This window comes from Manis javanica, chromosome 4 (assembly GCF_040802235.1).
Source record: "Manis javanica isolate MJ-LG chromosome 4, MJ_LKY, whole genome shotgun sequence".
Classification (NCBI taxonomy): Eukaryota; Metazoa; Chordata; class Mammalia; order Pholidota; family Manidae; genus Manis; species Manis javanica.
Window position 1 is genome coordinate 94,470,012 of NC_133159.1, and position 27,278 is coordinate 94,497,289.

Here is a 27,278-nt window from a genome sequence, read left to right on the forward strand (position 1 = left end):
GCCTTTTCTCTAAGATCAGGAACAAGAAGACATGGGTGTCCCCTCTTGCCACTTCAATCAACATAGTACTGGAAGTCCTAGCCACTGAAATCCAGCAAATCAGTGAAGTCATCCAAATCAAAATTAAGTTAGAAATCAATAATGAAAAGTTATTAAGAATACCCTCAAATATTTACAAACACAAGATAATCCATGGGTTGAAAACAAATTCAAATGGAAAATTAGAAAGTATTTTAAATTGAATGAAAATTAATATTCAACATATAAAAATTTGGGATATATAACTAAAGCAGTATCCAAAGGGAAATTTATACCATTACGTGCCTCAGAAGAGAATGCCTTAGAACAGAATAAAGGTCTCAAATCAATGACCTCAGCTTCCACTTTTAGAAACTAGAAGAACAGCAAAGTAAACCCAAAATAAGCAAAGGAAAGGAAATAGTGGTAAAGAAAAAAAAAAGGGGGGGGGGGAATAGGAAAAAATCAATGGAGCCAAAAGCTAATTCTTTGAGAAGACTAATAAGATCAATAAGCTTCTGACCATACTAATAAAGAACAAGATAAGGCACATATTACTAAGATTGGGAATGAGACAAGTAACATCACTACAGATCCTACAGATGTTAAAAAGATAATAAGGGAGTATTATGAAGAATATTATGTCAAAAGATTCAATAATTTAGATGAAATGGACTGTCTATGAAAAACACAAATTACCAAAGCTCAGTCAAGAAGAAATAAATAACATTAATAGTCTTGTGTCTATTAAAAAATGAATTTGTAATTAAAAACATTCCCACAAATGCTATTCTAGGTCCACATGACTTCACTGGGGAAATTTACCAAGCTTTTTTTTTTTTCCTCTATCAAATTTTTGAGGAAAAAAAATCAAATTACATAAATCAAGAAAGTAGCATAGGATAGAACATTTTCCAACTCATCTGATGAGGACTGCATTAGCAATCCTACAGAACTCATATTCTTCCAAAAAACATGAAGTGAGACTACTTCCCAATGCATTCTATAAAGTCAGCATTATCCTGACACCAAAGCTAGACAAACATATTACTAAGAAAACCTCAGAACAAGAACCTTCATGAAATGAACACAGATGCTAAAAATTCTTCACAAAATTTTAGCAAATCAAATAAAATGATATATACAAAGGATAAAACATAATGACTCCAGGAATGCAAAGTTGTATTACAATCAATGTAATTCACTCTAAAACAGAGTAAACAGTAAAAGCCATATGATCATCTAAATGAAACACACACACACACACACACACACACAAAATCACTTGGCAAAATACAACATCCATTCCTGACAAAATTCACAACAAACTAGGAATAGAAGGAAACTTCCTTAACTTAATAAAGGGCATCAACAACAACAAAAATATGGCTAACATAATACTTATTGAAAGACAGATTGTTTTCCCTTGAAAATTTGAAAAAAGGCAAGAATGTCTGTTCATACATCTATCTAACAGTGTACTAGAGGTTCTATCTAGTGCAGTAAGAAAAAAAAGGGAATCCAGATTAGAAAGGAAGGAATAAAACTTCTATTTACAAAAGCATGATTATCTATGTAGAAAATCTTATTGAATGTACAAAAAGCTACCAAAACTAAGTTAATAAATGAGTTCAACAAAATAAAGACACAAAAGTCAATTGTATTTCTATACATATATATAGAGAGAGAGAGAGAGAAATTTTAAGACAATCAGATATTATTTTGTATACTTCAAAAGCTTCTGCCTGAGGGTCTGTCTTCCAACCAACCTGAGTCTAGGTGTTGACTGAGATCCTCCCATTGGGACAAAAACAGTGTTGGTGCACCTGCAACTACTGGAAGCAAATAAGAATAAAATAGGTTGTTTGGACAATCACTAAAGTTTGTGAGAGAACAAAGAACTGGAGCAGGATTGAACAAAAAAAGATTTATCTCCCACTCCTTCAAGACTGGGAAAGTTGGATATCTTTTCTAATGCATTGAAACCAACACAGAGAGTCAAGGAAAATGAAGAAATAAAGGAATGTGTTCCAAAAATAATAATAACATAAAACATTATAAAAATACCTTAAAGAAACAGAGAAAGTAATTTATCTGATAGAGTTCAAAATAGTATCATGAAGAATCTCACTGGGCTCAGAACAATGAATCCATGAACAAAGAGAGAATTTCAACAGAGATATAAAACATAAAGTACCAAACATAAGTCATGGAATTAAAGAATACAATAACTGAACTGAGAAATACAATAGAAGGATTCCAAAGCTGACTAGATGAAGTAAAAGAAAGGATCAGTGAACTTGAAGCAGGCAGTAGAACTCATCCAGTCAGATAAACAGAAAGAGAAAACAGTGGCAAAGAGTGAAAGCTTAGAACTTATGGGACAACATCAAGCAGATCAACACATTCACATTATAGGTGTCCCAGAAGGAGGAGAGAGAAGGAAGTAATTTGAAGAATTAATAGCTGAAAAACCCCCTAACCTGGGGAATAAAACAGATACCCAGATCCAGGATGCCTAGAGAGTTCCAAATAACAAACCCACTAAAATTCATATGGAACCACAATAGACCTCGAATAGCTAAAGCAATTCTGAGAAGGAAGAATAAAGCTGGGGCATTATGCACCCCCAACTTCAAGCTCTACTACAAAACCACAGTAATCAAGACAATTTGGTACTGGCACAAGAACAGACTCATACACCAATGGAACAGACTAGAGAGCCCTGATACATGGTCAATTAATATATGGTAAAGGAGCCATGGATATACAGTGGGGAAATGAAAGCCTCTTCAACAGCTGGTGTTGGCAAAACTGAACAGCTACATGCAAGAGAATGAAACTGGATTATTGTTTAACCCCATACACAGAAGTAAACTCAAAATGGATTAAAGACTTGAATATAAGTCATGAAACCATAAAACTCTTAGGACACAATATAATCAAACATCTCCCGAATATAAGCATGAGCAACTTCTTTCTGAACACATCTCCTCGAGCAAGGGAAACAAAAGCAAAAATGAACTCATGGGACTACATCAAACTAAAAAGTTTCTGTACGGCAAAGGACACCATCAACAGAGCAAAAAGGCAACCTACAGTATGGGAGAATATATTCATAAATGACATATCTGACAAGGGGTTAACATCCAAAATATATAAAGAACTTACACGCCTCAACACCTAAAAAGCAAATAACCCGATTAACAAATGGGCAGAGGATATGAAGAGACAGTTCTCCAAAGAAGAAATTCAGATGGGCAACAGACACATGAAAAGATGCTCCACATCACTAATCATCAGGGAAATGCAAATTAAAACCACAATGAGATATCACCTCACACCAGTAAGGATGGCCAGCATCGAAAAGACTAAGAACAACAAATGCTGGCGAGGATGCGGAGAAAGAGAAACTCTCCTACACTGCTGGTGGGAATGTAAACTAGTCAACCATTATGGAAAGCAGTATGGAGGTCCCTCAAAAACTAAATATAGAAATACCACTTGACCTGGGAATTCCACTCCTTGGAATTTACCCAAAGAATACAAGTTTTCAGAACCAAAAAGACATATGCACCCCTATGTTTATTGCAGCACTTTTTACAATAGCCAAGATATGGAAGCAACCTAAGTGTCCATCAGTAGATGAATGGATAAAGAAAATGTAGTACATATACAAAATGGAATACTATCTGGCCATATGAAAGAAACAAATCCTACCATTTGCAACATGGATAGAGCTGGAGGACATTATGTTCAGTGAAATAAGCCAGATGGAGAAAGACAAGTACCAAATGATTTCCCTCATTTGTGAAGTATAACAATTAAGCAAAACTGAAGGAACAAAATAGCAGCAGACTCAGAGACTCCAAGAATGAACTAGTGGTTACCAAAGGGGAGGGATGTGGGAAGGTGAGTGGGGAGGGAGGAAGGGAGAAGGGGATTGAGGGGTATTATGTTTAGTACACATGGTGTGGGGGATCATGGGGAGAACACTAGCACAGAGAAGGCACATAGTGGATCTGTGGCATCTTGCAATGATGGTCAGTGACTGCATTGGGGTATGGGTGAGGACTTGATAATGTGTGTAAATGTAGTAACCATATTGTTTTTTCATGTGAAACCTTCATAAGAGTGTATATCAATCATACCTTAATAAAAAATTTTAAAAAAACATTAGACAAACCCAAAGAGCCTTTCAGCATGACACACTCAGATATTATAGATATCACAGACTTCCACATTATAATTAAATTGTCAAAGGTTAAAGATAAGGGGATAATGTTAAAAGCAGCAAAAGACAAACAACTTATATGCCAGAGAACCCCATAAGACTATCAGATTTCTCAGCAGAAACTTTGCAATCCAGAAAGTAGTGAGACAATATATTCAAAATGCTGGAAAAATCTCCTGCCAAACAAGAATACTCTATAAAGCAAGGTTGTCCTTTAGATCTGAAGCAGAGATTAAGAGTTTTCCAGACAAGCAAAAGCTAAAGGAGTTTATCAACACTACACCAACCTTTTAAGAAAATTTAAAGGGACTTCTCTGAGCTAAAATGAAAAGGGCATTAAGCACAACGAGGAAAATATACAAAAGTATGTATCTTACTGGTAAAGGTAAATATATAGTAATATTCAGAATGATCTAATGCTCTAAAGATGATGGGTTAATCACCTATAAAGCTAGTATGAAGGATAAAAGACACACGTGATAAAAATAAATATAATAATTTGTTGATTGATAAAGATGTACATTTGACATCAATATAAAACAGGCAGAATTGAAATGTACTTTATAAAGTGTTAAATTTAAGTTGTTATCAACATAAAGAGATGTATAAATGTTATTTTATGTAAGTTGCATGATAACCAAAAAATATATATATAAACCTATAGTAGCTACACAAAAGATAAGAGAACAATATAACAAATCCACAGCTAACATCATACTCAGTGGCAAAAAGCTGAAAGTTTTTCCTCTAAGTTCAAGAACAAAACAAGGATGTCCACTGTCACTACTTTTATTCAACATAGTACTGGAAGTCCTAGTCATGGCAATCAAACAAGATAAAAAGATAAAAGGCACAAATTGGGAAGAAAGAAGTAAAATTGTTACTATTTGTAGATGACATGGTAGTATATATAGAAAACCCTAAACATTCCACCAAAATCTTTTAGAACTAATAACCAAATTCAGCAAAGTTTCAGGATACAAAATTAATACACAGATCTGTGGCACTTCTGTATACTAGCAGAAAGAGAACCATGAAAGCAATTTCACTGGAATTGCATCAAAAGAATACAATACCTAGGAATAAAACTAACCAAGGAGGTGAAAGACCTTTACTCAGAAAACTATGACACACTCAGGAGATAAATTAAAGAAGACACCAAAAAATGAAAATCTATCCCATGCTCATGGATAGGAAGAATTAATATTGTCAAAATGGCCATCCTACCTAAACCAATTTACAGATTCAATGCAATCCCTATCAAAATACCAATGGCATTTTTCTATGAACTAGAGCAAATAATTCTAATATTCATATGGAACCACAAACACAAAGCAATCATGAGAAAAAGAACAAACCTGGAGGGATTATACTCCCTGACTTCAAGCTACATTACAAAGCTACAGTAATCAAACAGTTTGTTACCAGCACAAGAACAGATCCATAGATCAATGGAACAGAACAGAGCCAATATATAAACCCACACATATATGGTCAATTAATATATAATAAATGAACCATGAATATACAATGAGGAAAAGACAGTCTCTTCAATAACTGGTATTGAGAAAACTACACAGCAACATGCAAGAGAATAAAACTGGATTACTATACAACTCCCTACACAAAAGTAAACTCAAAATGGATTAAAGATCTAAAAGTAAGACATGATACCATAAAATTCTTAGAAGAAAACATAGGCAAAAATCTCTTGAACATAGGCATGAGCAATTTTTTTCTGCCCTCAGGCAAGGGAAGCAAAATAAAAAATGAACAAATGGGAGGATTAAAGATGGCAGTGTGAGAGGTGAGACAGAAAATTCCTCTTAAAACCACATATAATATGAAAATATAATTAATACAACTAATCCTGAAAGGGCACAAGAAAGAAGGCTGTGCCAGACTGCATACACCTGGAAAAAAGAACAGACTTCACAGAATAGGGTAATGTACCAAAGCCATGACCCAGCGGGACCCAAGCCCTTCCCCCTCCCCACCTCACCAGCGGGAGGAAAAGAAACGGAGCATGGAAGGAGTGGAGGGCTGGGACTGCTGAACACCTAGCCCTGAAGATCTGCTGTAGGAGCACAAACCTACATTGCATGGTGCTCTGGTGATTAGTGGGGTGGGAAAGCTAAGACAGGTGGAATACCTGGAGAGACTGAGATTCCAGCTACTTATGGAAAACAGGGATCTATATCTGGCTGCTCTGGGACAAAAGAAAGGCAGGAAGTCTGAGAGACTTCCTAACAGCAAGAGGGCTGCTAAAGGAGCAAGGACTGCACAGACCTTACTGTTCAGGAGAAAGGACAGATAGACAAAATTGTCCGGGTGCACTCTGCCCAGCACTTTGGAAACTTTCAGGATCTTCAGGCACTCCATCCCCCTGGCTGGCTATGCAGCTCCAAGGCCCCCACTGTGATATGAAGCCTGTTGCACCTTCCTCCCAGCCAGCCCACATCTGGCTCACAAACCAGCAACCCCTGCTCAGTGAAATAAGCCAGGTGGACAAAGACAAGTACCAAATGATTTCCCTCATTTGTGGAATATAACAATGAAGCAAAACTGAAGGAACAAAACAGCAACAGACTCCAAGAAGGGACTAGCAGTTACCAAAGGGGAGGGGTGGGGAATGGCAGGTGGGGAGGGAGGATGGGATTGAGAGGTATTGTGATAAGTATACATGGTGTGTGGGGGATCATGGGGAAGACAGTGTAACACAGAGAAGACAAATAGTGACTCTGTGGCATCTTACTACACTGATTGGCAGTTACTGCAATGAGGTATGGGGGGACGCAATAATATGGGTGAATGTAATAACCACAGTTTTTCATGTGAAACCTTCATAAGAGTGTATATCAATAATACCTCAATTAAAAAAATGAACAAATGGGACTGCATCAAACTAAAAAGCTTCTGTATAGCAAAGGACACCATAAGCAGAATGAAAAGGCATCCTACAGTATGGGAGAATATATTCATAAATGATTTATCCAATAAGGGGTTAACATAAAAAATAGAGTACTCATACAACTCAACACCAAAAAATAAATAAATAAATAACCTGATTAAAAAATGGGCAGAGGACCAGACAGACATTTTCCAAAGAAGAAATACAGATAGTCAACAGGTCAATGAAAAGATGTTCCACATCATTAATCATCAGGGATCAAATCAAAACCACAGCAAGATATCACCTCACACCAGTTAGGATGGCCAACATCCAAAAGACAAGAAATAACAAGTATTGGTGAGGATATGGAGAAAAGGCAATCATCCTACACTTTGGTGAAAATGTAAATTGGTGCAGCCACTATGGAGGTTCCTTTAAAAACTAAAAATAGAAACACCATATGACCCAGAAATTTCACTTCTGGGAATTTACCCAAACAAAATCCCTGTTTCACCTATATACATGTACCCTTATGTTTACTGCTGCATTATTCACAGAAGCCAAGATAATAGAAGCAACCAAAGTGTCCATCAAGAGATGAATGGATAAAGTGGTACATATACACTATGCAATATTATTCAGCCACAAAAAAAAGAAAGAAATCCTGCCATTTGCAACAACATGGACCTAGAGGTATTATGCTAATTGAAATAAGCCAGGCAAAGAAAGCCAAATACCATATGATTTCACTTATTTGTGGAATCTAAAAACAAAACAATATGAAAACAGTAGACTCGTAGACACTAAGAAGTGACTGGTGGTTACCATGGGGGAGGGATTGGAGTTGGTGGGTAGCAAGGGTGAGGGGGATAAAAGGTCACAAAAACTCTCAATCATAATATGTTGGTCACAGAGACATACAGCATAGAGAATATAGCCAATGATTCTGTAACATCTTCCTAATTTGACAGCTAGTAACTTCACTAATTGGGGTGATGATTTAATAATGTGGGTAACTAGTGAACCACTGTGTTGTATACTTGAAATTAGTATAAGATTGTATATCAACTATACTCAATTAAAAAGTAAAAAAAGAAAAGCAATCTAAACATACCACTATGAAAAATTATCAAATCACAAAGAGAGCAGAAGAGAAAGGAATAAATTACAAACTAGCCAGAAAAAAATTAAGAAAATGGCAATAAGTACATGCCTATCAATAATTACTTCAAGTATAAGAGGTCTAAATTCTGCAATCAAAAGATATCATGTGGTTAAGTGAATGTAGCAAATAAAAAACAGGACCCATCTATATGTTGCCTACAAGAGATTAGCTTCAGATACAAGAACAGATACAAACTGACAGTGAAGGGATGGAAAAAAATTCCATACAAATGGAAAACAAAGGAAAGCTGGCATAGCTATACTTATATTCAACAAAATAGACTTATTACAAAGACTATAATAAGAGATATCATTATATAATCATAAAGGGGTAAATCCAACAGAGAATATAACATTTCTAAATATTTTTACACCCAGATAGGAATACCTAAATATATTTCAAAAATTAATAGACCTATAGGAAGAAATAGAAAGCAATGCAATAATTATAGAGATTTTAATACCCCAATTTCATCAGTTGATAGATTGTCCAGACAGAAAATCAATAACGAAGCATTGGCTTTAAATGACAGGTTAGACCAGATGGACTTTAACAGACATATACAGAATATTTCATCCAAAAGCAAGAGGATCCACATTCTTCTGGAGCATATATGGAACATTCTTCAGGATAGACCATATGTTAGGCCACAAAGCAAGTCTCAATAAATTTAGGAAGACTGAAATCAAATGAAGGATCTTTTTCAACCACAATAATATGAAACTAAAAATCAATTACAAGAAGAAAACTGGGGAACTCACAATATGAGGAGATTAAACAACATGCTACTGAGTAAAAAAATGATCAGAGAAAAACCAAGAGAAATAAAAATGTATCTTGGGACCAATGAAACTGGAAATATAACAACTAAAACTTATGGGATGCAATAAAAGCAGTTGTAGAAGGGAAATTCACAGTGATAAATGCCTACATTAAGACACAAGAAAGATCTCAAGTAAAGAACCTAACTTTACACCTCAAGAACCTGAAAAATAACAAAGTTAGTAAAAGGAAGTAAATAACAAAGATCAGAATGCAAATAAATAAAAGAGACTAAAAACAATAGGAAACAAACATCTCAATTTTTTAAAAGTTAACAAAATTGGTAAATGGCTAGACTTACTGAGGAGAAAAGAAGACTCAATAAAATCAGAAATGAAAGAAAATACATTACACTGGACACCACAAAAATACAGAAGATCACAAGAGACTAATAGGAGCAATTAGCTCATTTGTTCATTAGGAAGAGCTCTTTTACCAGATCTCAAATGGCTTCCTCATTAACTCAGCTTAAAAATTACTTCCTCATCAAAGCCACCTTTGACCACCAAATCTAATGTAATGCACCACCCCTGTCACTTTTTACCCCACTACTCATGCTTTCTTCATGGCATTTACAAGTTTCTGATATTATATCATTTGTTTACATGTTATTCTCTCTTTCTCCCCTTCCAACTAGAATCACCATAAATGGAGAACTTATCTTTCTTGATCATCACTGTACCCTTAAGAATTCAAACCAGTCTGTTACATATATTAGATGTTCAGTAAATGCTTATTGAATTCATCAATAAGGACGCCATTCCCAGAGCTTAAAATTAAATACATAGAAAGCTTATTAACTGCTCTGATGTTCTACAGATAATTACCGTCAAAGTCAGGCTAAAATCCAAACTTCATAATGTCCTTTTTATTGCATTAAAATTTTAATTCATTTTCTTAAGAGAAAAAAAGCTACCCATAATCTTCAATTAGCTAAACAGAGAAGTGTCATTGGAATATGAATCAGACTTAATAATTTTTTTCTCCTGAGAATGGATATTTTTCTAGCTTGCAAGATGCTCTATGTTCATAAAATCCTAAAATTCTGTGCAACAGATGTTCTTTTAAAAATAAGTTTATCCCTCTGAAGTCTGAGTTATCTCTAAGAGTCACATTAGAATATTCTGCCATTTGAAACAAAATCTGTTTATTAAATCCCTTTTAATGCTTTCTCCTTAAACAAAATAGAGTTGGACCTAATGTGTATACTAATCATTTTATCTTGAAGCTCCCAAGTGAGAAGATAGAATTTAGTATGTATAAAAATTATGTCAATTTTTTTCTCTATTTTGGTTACAGGTTAAAGCCCCTAATATGCCAGATTTATATGAATTTACACAAACTTTTTCCATCCATTTCAAAACATCTTTGAAATTAAGGTCATGTATAAATGTTAAGAGGAATTATTAGCATCTTCTGAATAAAATTTTGTAGTGATACAAATCATATCAGTATTAAGTTTTTTTCCTGTATATAAAAACTTATTTTTCTATCCCTTAGAATAATATCCCTTACTCTGTTTTTGTTACTTTATATAACCTCTTGGTTGTTATATATTTGTGATGAATAATACAAGCAGTATTAACTGTACTCACAATAACACATGTAAGGACTTCTCAGCAACTAATCAACAATATTAATCAACAATATTGATTAACGTCTATTAACAAATTAATCTATTATAGCCAAGAAATAATAATACAATTAACTTCTTTCACTTCATGAGTGTAAAAACAGTTGAAGTGGAAGAAACTAGATGCAAAAGATTACATACAGTATGATTCCATTTATTTGAAATATATAGAATGGGTAAATCCATAGAGATAGAAAGTTACTAGAGACTGGGAGGAGTGGGAAATGAGGAATAACAGCTTAATGGATATAAGGTTTCCTTTGGATGATGAAAATTATTTGACACTAAATAAAGGTAAGGCTTGCACAACACTGTAAATGTATTAAATGCCACACAACTGTTCCCTTTAAAATGTTTAATTTTATTATGTGAATTTCACCTAACTTAATTGACAGCTTAAAGCAAAAATAATAACAATGTATTGTGGGGTTTATAACTCCTGCAAAGTAAATTGTATGTCAAGAATAGAACAAAGGACAGAAATGGGGAATGGAAATATATTTCTGTAAGGTTGCTATACTATATGTAAATTGCTATAATACTATCATAAGGTAAACTATGATAAGGAAAAGATCTATATTACAAATCCTAGAGCAACCACTAAAAATAAAAGTATAGCTAAAAAACCAATATTGTCAAAAGAATGAAAAAACACAGATTAGAAGACAATATTTGCAAAAGATATATCAGATAAAGGATTATCCAAAATATACAAAGAACTCTTAAAGCTTGACACCAAGAAAATTATTAACACAACCTGATTTTAAAATGGACAAAAGACCTGAGTAGACAGTTCACCAAAGAAGACATGCAGATGGCACATAAACATATAAAAAGATGCTCCATATCATATATCATCAGGGAATTGAAAATTAAAATGAGATGTCACTACATGCCTATTACAATGGTCAAAATCCAGAACACTGGTGATAACAAATGCTGACAAGAATGTGTAGCAACAACAATTCTCATTCATTGCTGTTGAGAATGCAAAATGGTACTGCCACTTTGGAAGACAATTTGACAATTTCTTACAAACCTCAACATACTTGTATCCAGCAATTGAACTCCTGGGTATTTACCAAAAGAAGTTGAAAACTTATGTCTATATAAGAATTTGCACACAGTTGTTTATATCAGCTTAATTCAGAATTACCAAAAATTGGAAGCAACCAAGATATCCTTCAGGAGGTAAGAGAATAAAGAAACTATGGTATATTCAGACAATGGAGTATTATTCAGTGCTAAAAAGAAATGAGCTGTCAAGCCATGAAACATATGTATGAACCCTAAGTGCGTATTACTAAGTGAAAGAAGCCAATCTGAAAAGGCTACATACTTTATGATTCCAACCTTTTGACATTCTGGAAAAGGCAAAAACTATAAAGACATTAAAAAGATTAGTGGTTATTCACCACAGTACTAGAAGTCCTAGCTGTAGCAACAGACAAGAAAAAGAAATAAAAGGCATCCAAATTGGAAAACAATTAAAACTTGCTGTTTGCAAATGACATGATACTATAAAGAGAGAGAACCCAAAACACCCCACCAAAAAACTATTCGAATTAACAAAGTCAATGAAGTTATAGGATATAAATCAATATTCAAAAATCAGTCACATTTCTGTACACTAATAAAAAACTATCAGAAATAAAATTTTTAAACAATGCTATTTACAACTGCATCAAAAATAAAATACCTAAGAATAAATTTAACTGAAAATGAAAAATCTGTACTCTGAAAACTATAAGACACTGATGAAAGAAATTAAAACACACACAAATAAATGGAAAGATATGTCATACTCAGGGACTACAAGTATTAATATTGTAAAAATGTTCATACTACCCAAAGCAATCTACAGATTCAATGCACTCCCTTTCAAAATCCTAATAGCATTTTTCACAGAAAAAGAGCAAATAATCCAAAAATTTGTATGGAACCAAATAGCCCAAGCAATCCTGGAAAAGAAGATAAGAGGTGGAAGCATCACAATTCTTGATTTCAAATGATATGACTAAGCTATAGTAATCAAAAGAGTATGGTATTGGCATAAAAACAGACACATAAGTCAATGGAACAGAATAGAAAGCCCAGAAATAAACCCATCTATATGTGGTCAATTAATGCATGACAAAGGAGCCAAGAGTATACAATGGGATAAGAACAATCTCTTCAACAAATGTTGTCAGGGAAACTAGACAGCCATCTGCAGAAGAATGAAACTGGACCACTGTCTCATACCACACATAAAAATCATATCAATATGGGTTAAAGACTTGTATGTAAGCCGTGAAACCATAAAACTCCAAAAAAGAAAACATAAGCAGTAAACTTTTGGACATTGGTCCGAGCAATATCTGGGGGGATGTATTTCCTGAGGCAAGGAAACTAAAAATCTTTTCCACAGAAAAGGAAACCATCAACAAAAATGAAAAGACAACCTACTGAATGGGAGAAGATATTTGCAAAACATCTGTTGAGGGGTTAATATCCAAAATATATGAAGAAGTCAAGCACCTTAGTAGCAAAAAGACAATCTGATTTTAAAATAGGCAGAAGATATGAGTAAACATTCTTCCAAAGATGACATAATAGATGACAAACAGGTACATGTAAAGATGCTCGACATTACTAATCATCAGGGAAAGCAGATCAAAACCACAGTGAGTTATATCACCTTACACCAGTCAGAATGGCTATTATAAAAAAGACAAGAAATAACAAGTGTTGGCAAAAAGCGCACACTTATAAACTGTTAATGATAATGTACAATGGTGCAGCCACTATGAAAAAACAGTATGGAGGTTTCTGAAAATTTTAAAATATAATTACCATATTATCCAGCAATTCTACTTCTGGGTATTTATCTGAAGAAAATGAAAACACTAACTTGAAAGCCAATATGCACCCCTATGTTCACTACAGCATTATTTACAATAGCCAAGAAATGAAAGCAATCAGAGAGTCCACTGATAGATGAACAGATAAAGATATTGTATATATACAATGGAATATTACTCAACCTAAAAAAATGAAATCCTGCCATTAGCAACAATATGGGTGGACCTAGAGGGAATTATGCTAAGTAAAATAAGTCAAAGACAAATACCATAAGATCTCACTTACATGTGGAATCTAAAAAAAATTAAACAAATGAACGAATAAAACAGAAACAGACCCATAAATACAGAGCACATGATGGTTGCCAGAGAGGAGGTAGGTGATGGGATGGATGAAATAAGGGAAGGGGATTAAAAGGTACAAGCTTCCAGCTATAAAATAAGACACAGGGATACAATGTACACCATAGGGAATATGGTTAATAATATGTAATAATTTTGTATAGTGACAGAGAGTCTCATACTTTTAATCAAATACTCTGGCACAGAAGTAATTAATACATATCACTTCTACCTAAAATCCATTGGCCAGAACTTATCACATCACCTCACCAAGATGGAAGGGGAAGTATAACCTTCTCATGTGCCTGGAAGGAGAGAAGAATTGGATATAGGTTGATCATAAAAGTCTCTATCACACTCTAATAGATAAATAGCTGAATTATGGTATATACATGAAATATTACACAGCCATTTAAAAGAATGAATTGTAAGTATACCATGTTGCAGAGAGATTTCCATGAGATACTGAGTAAAGCAAGACTGGAAAGTATATATATCACCTCATTTTTGTAAATTAATCATGACCAGAGAACCCTGTTGTGTACGCATGCATGTGTGAAAATATAACTATAATTACATTATATCTACACATCTATCTGTCATGGAGAAGAATAGGGAAGGAGACATCCTAAATTCTTGTCAAGGATTAACTAGGAGGTGGGGTTTGGTGAACGACAACCCTGATATGTATGGAGAGGAGAAGAAAGAGGGTGAGGGAAAAAGCAAAAGGGAAATATCAAGGACACTAAGATTTTATATGATTATATTTATGTATTGATTAAATTATATATGCATATAGAAATTAAGTCATTTTTTAAACTATATTTTCCTTTTAATTTTTTATAGGCCTCAAATTAGAGCTGTTGAAATTAAATAATCCTTTCAGTTCCCTTCAGGTCTAAACTCTGATTCCATAACTTAAGTAATGTTGTCTTATCTGTCACCTGTTTGTCATTTCCTATTTCTAACCCATAGTTGACCTGCCACTGATTAAAGTTCTTGATGTACTACTACAGCCTGTGGATTATTAATTATACTGATTCAGGTTGCTTAAAAATGATAAATAATTTATTTCTAACCTTTATATCAACCAAAGCAACTTGCTCTTTGACATCACTAATTTACATTTACATGAAGTAGGAGACAATTTTTACTGCTAGAGTGATAAAGTTACAGATATTTTTCTTAAGACAGGTATTAAATCTAATTTAAAAGGCTGAAACCTAAACTTTCAGTCCAAAATTTTCCCTCTCTCACCTGGATTTCAGTAGCTATAATTGCTTCAACTCAGTTCAATTTAACCTTTTATGTTCTTTATAAAACAAGTCTTTTTAAACTGGAAGCCTTGATAATAAAGTTGGGAAATTTTATACTTTACATCCTTTTATAAAATTTTAATTTTAAACACCATATTTTAAATAATAAAGTCTTGTTTTCCTTCCTTAAACTTTATTCTATTTTCCATGCTAAAAAAGTCCAAGCTTCGCAACATAACAACATAATACCCTATATGAAGAGACCATGCATGGTCTGCCTCCTAACTACTCTTTACTTCATCTCTTACCTTGCTACTTTTTCTGTGATTTTTTCTTTTTCTTATCTGCCTGTAGCATTCCTGTTTATGTCCAAAACCTGTATCTTCCAGGCCTTCCCTGAAGCCAAGACATTATAAATTATTTATTTTTTTACACATTTATACTTACTACTTGTACTGCAAGTCATTGAGAACAGATTGTGTGTCATACAGATAACCCCAAATCCAATGATTTATTTTATGCTTTCAGGTATTGCTGCTCAGGATGTGACACAGAACACTCCCTTCTTGAATCATTTTTGTTTCTCTTGGCTTCTGTGATCCCTTCTAGTTGATCTGTCTCTCTTTTTAGTCTTTGCGGCAACTCCTCTATTTCAAATAAGTTCCAGTGTCCCAAAGCTCAGTACTAACTCCTTTCTCTTCTTTAACTACACACTCACTATGTGTAAAGAGTATGCATTCAGTCCTGTGCTTTAAATGGCTTCAAAGAGTGACTAACAAGCAGGGAAAGTTTCCTACCAATCTAAAAATGGGTTGTGACAAATAGCTTCTTCCTATAATAACCTTTAAACTACACTCAACTTTTAAACAGACATTAATAATTGGGTAATTCACTTACAAAATTTTCACAATGATCAAATTATAAATTTTCCAATTGTTCATTAGTACTAAATTATTTTTTATGAGTTTGTTTTTTGGTTTCCATTTTTTATTGGCTAACCTTTTCTACAAATATAATTCCCCAACATACGGGAATTAGAGTTCTACCACACCAAAACTGTTATTTATAAACAACTCTAGAACTGTTTTTATCCATTTTCAGTTGTTTTTATAAAGCCTTTTCACTTCCCTACTTCATGAAGTCTTTCATACCTACTCTTCTCTCCACAACCTCCAACACTTACTCGATCCTCATTCTCAATGAGTGATCTTAATTCTTCACTAGGAAAATTTAAGCTATGAGACCAAAACTTCTATAAACTCCCATCCACGTGCCATCATCTTGTGGCATATACTCTTCTTCTTCTCCTGTTACTGTGGTAGAACTCTCTATTCTCCTAGCTAAGACCCGGCACTTTAATTTCCCACTAGATTCCTGCCTGTTATAGTACATTCTACAAAAAAACTTCCCTTTGTCTCTTCCATAATTATCTTCCCCCTATCCTGAATCTTTTCCTATTTAAACATGCCATTAATTCTTTTAAAAAATAATATTCTCACCTGATGGCCCCCCTGCGACTAAGAACTTATTCACTATGTAAGAACTTGTTCACCATGTAAGAACTTGTTCGTTATGCTTCAGAAGATTGGAGACTGTTGAGAATTAGGCTTGGGGTTGATTAATGATTGTGCATTGAGTCCCCTATACAGAATTTTATTGTTGTTAACAACCATTTGATCAATAAATATGAGAGATGCCCTCTCAAAAAAAAATAATAATGTTCTCTTGGCCCTCCTCCAGTTCTAGTAACTGACTCACTTATCTTCTCTTTAAAGTATAGCTTATTGAGTTTTTTACTCTTGATGGGGATAGCTATCTCCACCTTCTCTCCTCCCATTCTCTCCTTAACCACCCCCTCCAATCAAATCCTCGTCAATGAAACTGCCATTGTTAAGATCAACGATGTCCACGTTAAAAACACATTTATCAATTTTGCTTCACCTCTAAGCATAACACAATTTATCACTCCCTTTTCTTTAAAATGCTTTCTTGCTTGACTTCACTATCACTCTAGCTAATCCTTTTGATGGTTCCTTCTTATCTCTCTGATCTCTTCTCTTTTCTAGGTTTAGTCACTCCCATGATTGTACATGTTCTTACCCAGTCTGACAGCTTTAAATGCGCTGTTGACTCCCTTATTTATTTCACTACCCTGGACCTGTCTCTAAGCCAACTTACCATCTCTATTTGGATTCTAATAGGAATTTCAAACCTATAACATGTCTGAAACTACATTGCTCAGCCAAAAAATGGAAGTTAGAATTTCTTTCTTATCACATCCCACATCTAATCTTCGAACTAGATTCAGAATTTGATCACTTTATTCCTTTGCTGCTCTCACTTTTGTTTAAGCTACTAGCATATCTCATGTTATTAAAATAATGTCCTGTTTTTTCTATTTTAATCTTTCAATATCTGTTCTCAATATAGCAGCCAGAAAGATTCTTATGTTAAAACATGAGTCAGATTATGGCTCTTCCTTGCTCAAAAAAACTGCTAATTTCACATCTTTACACAGCAAAAAAGCCAAAGTTTTTACAGTGGCCTACAAATGCTACACAATGTGCCCACTCAAAGCCTGTTAAATATCAAAACTTTTCTACTTCTACTCTCCCATTTGCTCACTACCCTCCAGTCACACTGGTCACCTCGCTGCTTCCCAAATACACTAGGCACATCCCAACCTCTGGGCTTTAGTACTTCATGCTCCTTTTGCCAGGAATGTTCTCCCCGATAGCCACAGGCTTATTTGCCAGATCTTCAAATGTCATTTATTGAGGGCCACCCTACATGAAACTTCAACCCCCTTCATATTGTCTATGCTCTTCCCTGTTTTATTTTTCCCTAGCAATTATCATTAACTAATATACTATGTTTTGCTTATTTTGTTTATTGTCTTTTTCCCTCACTGTCTTTTAGCAAAGTCTAAAAGAACAGAGGATTTATTTTTCTGTTTTGTTCATTGTTATATTCCCCAGTATCTCAAACTGTGCTTGACTCTGAGTAGACATTTAATATTTGCTTAATTCAATGAAGCATTTTTAGGAAGTTATACTGGTATAGCCTTTTATCCTGCAACTAAAAGCCATTTGTCAACTTTATAAACAGATAAATCAAAGATGCCTCCAAACTGTGGAATTTAACTAAAATGACCTCCAGATTTTGAAATGAATATTAGCAAAATTATCATGGTCAGCTGTTCAGATGACCTCACAGAATCAATCAGAGGCATTTTATTTGCATCCAAAATATTTTAATAGTATAAATAAAGAGTACATCTCAATAATGTATTCTTAGTATTCAGTCGATAACTTTACAAATTTGAAAACTTAGCCAAACACTTTTCAGGAATCCAAGAAGTTAAAACAAAATATAATCCTCTAATTAAATGAATACAATTACAAGTTTTCAGGCAAAATGTGGTTATTTCAGTTAGACCAAAATATAAAAGAAATAAATTATTTATGCAAATACCAAAAAAAGTCTCAATTACAGAAAAAGTTTGGCTCTTCCAAAAATAACAACTATAAATTTGATGTTATTAGACTCCTTAATCACACTCATTTTCTGAAATTAAACAAATAGCTTTTCTGCTTCCTTTAGTTTTTTTTTCCTATCCTTTTTAGCAACTAGAGCCCAATGGTCCTCCCGCATTTTCCTCACAGCTCCAGACTTCAGAGAAGATCCAGGGGTTGTTAGAGATGAAGGGGTCTGAATACAAAATAAAATAAAATAAAATAAAATAATAGAATGTTTAATTAAAAGAATAATTAAGTCCAGCTTTTGAAATTTGCTTTCTGAAATAAAACTGAAAGCTACCTTTTTTGGTGTCCTGACACAAAGATGAGCAGTTGATGGATTATTCTTCTTATATAGCTTTGTCAATGTCTCTTCCTCTGAAACCATGCTCTTAAAAGAAAAATATAAAAATATAATTTGGGGGTTGCCATCACTAATACTATATTAAAGGTTTTTCTACATATCACATACGAAGAGGAAAAATAAGAAGGAAGAAAGGAGGAGATAGGAGAAAGAAAGACTGAAGAAAGAAGACAGTGAAAAAAATAAATCCTCAATCTGCCAAATCCTTAATCTGCAAAACAAGAACCTAAATTGATTCTATTAACTATTTTACTGAGAGACTGTGTGAAATATGTGTATGAATGGTGTTTTTCCTCTGATTTCTCTTTTAGTTTCAGAGTCTTTACACTACCACTTTCCTCTTTCTTTCCCCCAACACTACTTACTCAAATTTACACTTAGGCTTTATAAATAAGCATTTATAATCCCATAAAAATTATAATGTTGTCAATGATCAATTTATGAGTATTACGATTCTCCCAAATAATAATAGCTAACAGCTAGTACTTCATGTCAAGCACTGTTTTAAACATTTCACACATGTTCATTAGTTTTAATCCTCACAATTTTATGAAGTAGGTATATTATTATCCTCATTTTAAATGGTAAAGAACGGAGACACACAAATGTTAAGTAACTTGCCTAAAATTATACAGCTAGTTAGGAGGTGGAGCCAGGATTCAAATCCAGGTGGGCTGGCTCCTACCATTCTCTCAATGAATATGCTACACAAATTTAGTCATGTGAGTAGTCAGTTCACATTACTTTTCTGTTCATTAATGTCACATTTAAAAAAACTTCAGAGGCCTCATGGATGAAAATAAGCAAACAGATTTTCATGAATTCTAAGATTTCAGAATCATAAAGAGCTGCATTTTCAGATACATTCAGAGCCAGTATGCACCAACTGGCCATCTTAGAAAAGATACATTATTTTAAACATCATATTGTAAGCTATCATTAAAATATTACTTAGTGCACAGTAACTGATTATTCATTAATGACTGCCCATGTGAAAAAACTAATAAATGAACCACATTTAAAACCTTCTCTCTCCTGATGACTCTGTAGCATTCATCTTTTCATGTGCTTACTGGTCTTTTATACACCTTCTTTGGGAAAATAAATGTCTATTCAAGTCCTTTACCTATTTTTGAATTGGGTTGTTTTTGTCATTGAGTTATGGAAGTTCTTATGTATTATGGTTATTAATCCCTTGTCACATATACAATCTGCAAATATTTTCTCCCATTCTTTAGTTTTTCTTTTTATTTTATTTAAAGTGTCCTGTGATGCACAAAGTTCTTAGTTCTGAAGAAGTCCAACTTATCTGTATTTTCTTTTCTTGCCTGTGCTTCTGGTGTCATATCCAAGAGTTCTTGCCAAATTCAATATTCATGATTTCCTTGATATGTTCATCTAAGAGTTGCATAATTTTAGCCCTTAAGATTATATCTTTGATCTTTTTTTTTTTTTTTTTTTTTATTTTTTTATTTTTATTTTTAATTTTTTTTTTTTAAATTTTTTTTTTTTGAGAGGGCATCTCTCATATTTATTGATCAAATGGTTGTTAACAACAATAAAATTCAGTATAGGGGGGTCAATGCTCAATGTACAATCATTAATCCATCTCAAGCCTAATTCTCGTCAGTCTCCAATCTTCTGAAGCATAACGAACAAGTTCTTACATGGTGAACGAATTCTTACAGAGTGAATAAATTCTTACATGGTGAACAGTACAAGGGCATTCATCACAGAAACTTTCGGTTTTGATCATGCAATATGACCTATAAACCATCAGGTCAAATATGAATATTCATTTGATTTTTGTACTTGATTTATATGTTGATCCCACATTTCTCCTATTATTATTATTTTTTTTATTTTTAATAAAATGCTGAAGTGGTAGGTAGATGCAAGATAAAGGTAGAAAACATAGTTTAGTGCTGTAAGAAGGCAAATGTAGATGATCAGATGATCAGGTGTGTGCCTATGGACTAAGTATTAATCCAGGCTAGACAAGGGCAGCAAGACATCCACGGATGCAGAAGATTTCTCTCAAAGCAGGGGGGGTGAGGTTCTGAGCCTCACCTCTGTTGATCCCCAAATTCTCACCTGATGGCCCCCCTGCGACTGTGCCTGTCTTAGGTTGTTCCTCCCTTGAGGAATCTTACCCGTCTCTGGCTAACCAGTCATCTTCCGGGGCCATACAGGGAAATGTAAAGTTGGTAAGTGAGAGAGAAGCCATATTGTTTGCAAAGGTTAGCTTTTTACTTCTTTGCAGATTTATGCCCTGTGGCTTCTATGCCCAGCACTTGTCTCGAGGTATCTTTACCACCTGGAGGAATTATGATACTCGGTAAATTCGATATGAGGCACGAATTCTATTTAAGGTTTGTAATTAGGAAGGAAGAAGAAAAGCTATAGATGTAGCATATGAAGGAAACTTGGGAGGATTGATTATTTCTTTGACATATCTTCTTGTATAGTACCTTAAGTATGTATAGGTTTTAAACTACTAACTAATTTGCACACACATATTAACATAATAGGAATACGGTGACATAAACAAAGCAAATCTATAATTACCAGCCATCTCCAGTGAAGCCAAGAAAACCATTTAGGCACCCTAGGCATTTGTGAAAATTTATCTATAATATGATGCATATTTTCCAACTGTACTTGAACCATCAGACAAATTAAAGCAGCCCATTTCTGGGATCTGTTCACATCCCATATGTTCTTTTAACCATAGATAGTCTATAGTCATGAGATTTTGGGGTGCTACAACTTGCACCCCTCCCAACTCCTGGTTGAGTTCCAACAGTACAGATCCAGTCAAATTCGTTGTGTCACTGTATGCACATGCCAGCCTAGACATCTCCCTCCTCCTTCTTATGGCAAGTCCAGGAGACGGTGGGCTGGATGCAGCCACAACCGCAGCATCGTCCGGATCCCTGGGGAGGCTTTTTGATGATCATCCCCCGGCACGAGTCCTCCAGAGAGTGCTGATGCCGGAAGCTCCTCCTCATATTGTATCTTATTTCATTTTCTGGGTATCCAAGCTAGGCCTTGATCTTCTGCGTAGAAACAAAAAGACCCTTTGCCCACACTTTGACATGCCCTCTATACCACTGTGCAGAACTCATTGGAGGTCAGCACACAGTAACTGCTTTTTTTTTTTTTTTTTTAATTAAGAGAAAGGAATATTATCAGAAAAGAGTACCTCCATAGCTGATCATCTGACACCCTTTAAGTGATCAACATTAAGGATATTTAAAGCATGCGTTGATCTTTGATTTACCAATAGTTTTATCCTGTTAACGAGTAATCCCCTTTTCTTTCTTTCTTTCTTTCTTTTTTTTTTTTTTTTTTAAATTTTTAATCTACCCTTACATGAAGAATACTATGTTTACTATGCTCTCCCCTATATCAGGTCCCCCCTAACAACCCCATTACGGTCACTGTCCATCAGCTTAGCAAAATGTGGTAGAGTCACTACTTGTCCTCTCTGTGTTGTGCAGCCCACCCTCCCCTTTCTCCCTCCCCCCCATGCATGCTAATCTTAATACCTCCCTTCTTCTCCCCCCCCCTTATCCCTCCCTGCCCACCCATCCTCCCCAGTTCCTTTCCCTTTGGTACCTGTTAGTCCATTTTTGGGTTCTGTAATTCTGCTGCTGTTTTGTTCCTTCAGTTTTTCCTTTGTTCCTATACTCCTCAGATGAGTGAAATCATTTGGTATTTCTCTTTCTCCGCTTGGCTTATTTCACTGAGCATAATACTCTCCAGCTCCATCCATGTTGCTGCAAATGGTTGGATTTTTCCACTTCTTATGGCTGAGTAGTATTCCATTGTGTATATGTACCACATCTTCTTTATCCATTCATCTACAGATGGACATTTAGGTTGCTTCCAATTCTTGGCTATTGTAAATAGTGCTGCAATAAACATAGGAATGCATCTGTCTTTCTCAAACTTGATTGCTGCGTTCTTAGGGTAAATTCCTAGGAGTGGAATTCCTGGGTCAAATGGTAGGTCTGTTTTGAGCATTTTGATGCACCTCCATACTGCTTTCCACAATGGTTGAACTAATTTACATTCCCACCAGCAGTGTAGGAGGGTTCCCCTTTCTCCACAGCCTCGCCAACATTTGTTGTTGTTTGTCTTTTGGATGGCAGCTATCCTTACTGGTGTGAGGTGATACCTCATTGTAGTTTTAATTTGCATTTCTCTGATAATTAGCGATGTGGAGCATCTTTTCATGTGTCTCTTGGCCATCTGTATTTCTTTTTTGGAGAACTGTCTGTTCAGTTCCTCTGCCCATTTTTTAATTGGGTTATTTGTTTTTTGTTTGTTGAGGCGTGTGAGCTCTTTATATATTCTGGACGTCAAGCCTTTATCAGATCTGTCATTTTCAAATATATTCTCCCATACTGTAGGGTTCCTTTTTGTTCTATTGATGGTGTCTTTCGCTGTACAGAAGCTTTTCAGCTTAATGTAGTCCCACTTGCTCATTTTTGCTGTTGTTTTCCTTGCCCGGGGAGATATGTTCAAGAAGAGATCACTCATGTTTATGTCTAAGAGGTTTTTGCCTATGTTTTTTTCCAAGAGTTTAATGGTTTCGTGACTTACATTCAGGTCTTTGATCCATTTTGAGTTTACCTTTGTATATGGGGTTAGACAATGGTCCAGTTTCATTCTCCTACATGTAGCTGTCCAGTTTTGCCAGCACCATCTGTTGAAGAGACTGTCATTTTGCCATTGTATGTCCATGGCTCCTTTATCAAATATTAATTGACCATATATGTTTGGGTTAATTTCTGGGGTCTCTAATCTGTTCCACTGGTCTGTGGCTCTGTTCTTGTGCCAGTACCAAATTGTCTTGATTACTATGGCTTTGTAGTAGAGCTTGAAGTTGGGGAGTGAGATCCCCCCTACTTTATTCTTCTTTTTCAGGATTGCTTTGGCTATTCGGGGTCTTTGGTGTTTCCATATGAATTTTTGAATTATTTGTTCCAATTCATTGAAGAATGTTGCTGGTAATTTGAGAGGGATTGCATCAAATTTGTATATTGCTTTCGGCAGGATGGCCATTTTGACGATATTAATTCTTCCTAGCCATGAGCATGGGATGAGTTTCCATTTATTAGTGTCCCCTTTAATTTCTCTTAAGAGTGACTTGTAGTTTTCAGAGTATAAGTCTTTCACTTCCTTGGTTAGGTTTATTCCTAGGTATTTTATTCTTTTTGATGCAATGGTGAATGGAATTGTTTTCCTGATTTCTCTTTCTATTGATTCGTTGTTAGTGTATAGGAAAGCTACAGATTTCTGTGTGTTGATTTTGTATCCTGCAACTTTGCTGTATTCCGATATCAGTTCTAGTAGTTTTGGAGTGGAGTCTTTAGGGTTTTTTATGTACAGTATCATATCATCTGCAAATAGTGACAGTTTAACTTCTTCTTTACCAATCTGGATTCCTTGTATTTCTTTGTTTTGTCTGATTGCCGTGGCTAGGACCTCCAGTACTATGTTAAATAACAGTGGGGAGAGTGGGCATCCCTGTCTGGTTCCCGATCTCAGTGGAAATGCTTTCAGCTTCTCGCTGTTCAGTATAATGCTGGCTGTGGGTTTATCATATATGGCCTTTATTATGTTGAGGTACTTGCCCTCTATTCCCATTTTGCTGAGAGTTTTTATCATGAATGGATGTTGAATTTTGTCAAATGCTTTTTCAGCATCTATGGAGATGATCATGTGGTTTTTGTCTTTCTTTTTGTTGATGTGGTGGATGATGTTGATGGATTTTCGAATGTACCATCCTTGCATCCCTGGGATGAACCCCACTTGGTCATGGTGTATGATCCTTTTGATATACTGTTGAATTCTGTTTGCTAATATTTTATTGAGTATTTTTGCATCTACATTCATCAGGGATATTGGTCTGTAATTTTCTTTTTTGGTGGGGTCTTTTCCTGGTTTTGGTATTAGGGTGATGTTGGCTTCATAGAATGAGTTTGGGAGTATTCCCTCTTCTTCTATTTTGTGGAACACTTTAAGGAGAATGGGTATTATGTCTTCTCTGTGTGTCTGATAAAATTCCGAGGTAAATCCATCCGGCCCCGGGGTTTTGTTCTTGGGTAGTTTTTTGATTACTGTTTCAATTTCTTTGCTTGTAATTGGTTTGTTTAACTTTTGTGTTTCTTCCTTGGTCAGTCTTGGGAGGTTGTATTTTTCTAGGAAGTTGTCCATTTCTTCTAGGTTTTCCAGCTTGTTGGCATATAGGTTTTCATAGTAGTCTTTAATAATTCTTTGTATTTCTGTGGAGTCTGTCGTGATTTTTCCATTCTCATTTCTGATTATGTTGATTTGTGTTGACTCTCTTTTTCTCTTAATAAGTTGGGCTAGAGGCTTATCTATTTTGTTTATTTTCTCAAAGAACCAGCTCTTGGTTTCATTGATTTTTGCTATTGTTTTATTCTTCTCAATTTTGTTTATTTCTTCTCTGATCTTTATTATGTCCCTCCTTCTGCTGACTTTAGGCCTCATTTGTTCTTCTTTTTCCAGTTTTAATAATTGTGATGTTAGACTATTCATTTGGGATTGTTCTTCCTTCTTCAAGTGTGCCTGGATTGCTATATACTTTCCTCTTAAGACTGCTTTCGCTGCATCCCACAGAAGTTGGGGCTTAGTGTTGTTGTTGTCATTTGTTTCTATATATTCCTTGATCTCTATTTTGATTTGTTCATTGATCCATTGATTATTTAGTAGCATGTTGTTAAGCCTCCATGTGTTTGTGAGCCTTTTTGTTTTCTTTGTAGAATTTATTTCTACTTTCATACCTTTGTGGTCTGAAAAATTGGTTGGTAGAATTTCAATATTGTGGAATTTACTGAGGCTCTTTTTGTGAGCTAGTATGTGGTCTATTCTGGAGAATGTTCCATGTGCACTTGAGAAGAATGTATATCCTGTTGCTTTTGGATGTAAAGTTCTATAGATGTCTATTAGGTCCATCTGTTCTAGTGTGTTGTTCAGTGCCTGTGTGTCTTTACTTATTTTCTGCCCGGTGGATCTGTCCTTTGGGGTGAGTGGTGTGTTGAAGTCTCCTACAATGAATGCATTGCAGTCTATTTCCCTCTTTAGTTCTGTTAGTATTTGCTTCACATATGCTGGTGCTCCTGTATTGGGTGCATATATATTTAGAATGGTTATATCCTCTTGTTGGACTAAGCCCTTTATCATTATGTAGTGGCCTTCTTTATCTCTTGTTACTTTCTTTGTTTTGACGTCTATTTTGTCTGATATTAGTACTGCAACCCCTGCTTTCTTCTCACTGTTGTTTGCCTGAAATATGTTTTTCCATCCCTTGACTTTTAGTCTATGCTTATCTTTGGGTTTAAGGTGAGTTTCTTGTAAGCAGCATATAGATGGGTCTTGCTTTTTTATCCATTCTATTACTCTATGTCTTTTGATTGGTGCATTAAGTCCATTTACATTTAGGGTGACTATTGAAAGATATGTACTTATTGCCATTGCAGGCTTTAGATTCGTGGTTACCAAAGGTTCAAGGTTAGCTTCTTTAGTATCTTACTGCCTAACTTAGCTCGCTTATTGAGCTGTTATATACACTGTCTGGAGAGTCTTTTCTTCTCTCCCTTCTTATTCCTCCTCCTCCATTCTTCATATGTTGTGTGTTTTGTTCTGTGCTCTTTTTAGGGGTGCTCCCATCTAGAGCAGTCCCTGTAGGATGCCCTGTAGAGGTGGTTTGTGGGAAGCAAATTCCCTCAGCTTTTGCTTGTCTGGGAATTGTTTGATCCTACCATCATATTTAAATGATAGTCGTGCTGGATACAGTATCCTTGGTTCAAGGCCCTTCTGTTTCATTGCATTAAGTATATCATGCCATTCTCTTCTGGCCTGTAGGGTTTCTGTTGAGAAGTCTGATGTTAGCCTGATTGGTTTTCCTTTATAGGTGACCTTTTTCTCTCTAGCTGCCTTTAAAACTCTTTCCTTGTCCTTGATCCTTGCCATTTTAATTATTATGTGTCTTGGTGTTGTCCTCCTTGGATCCTTTCTGTTGGGGGTTCTGTATAATTCCATGGTCTGTTCGATTATTTCCTCCCCCAGTTTGGGGAAGTTTTCAGCAATTATTTCTTCAAAGACACTTTCTATCCCTTTTCCTCTTTCTTCCTCTTCTGGTATCCCTATAATACG

General features: G+C 35.0%; 1 protein-coding gene across 6 annotated transcripts in view; it reads right to left on the minus strand.

The window, feature by feature from the left end:
- Positions 1–18,450: 18,450 nt before the first annotated feature.
- The window catches only part of SYCP1 (synaptonemal complex protein 1), a 126,752-nt gene continuing 117,924 nt past the window's right edge, over positions 18,451–27,278 (minus strand). For all 6 annotated transcript variants that reach the window (XM_017661817.3, XM_073234394.1, XM_073234391.1 and 3 more), the window contains 2 exons: positions 19,026–19,115; positions 18,451–18,917 (listed from right to left, as the gene is read on the minus strand). In XM_017661817.3, coding sequence (XP_017517306.3) covers positions 18,780–18,917; positions 19,026–19,115 — 228 coding nt within the window. In that variant the 3' untranslated portion in view covers positions 18,451–18,779. The remainder of the gene's footprint in view (positions 18,918–19,025; positions 19,116–27,278) is intronic.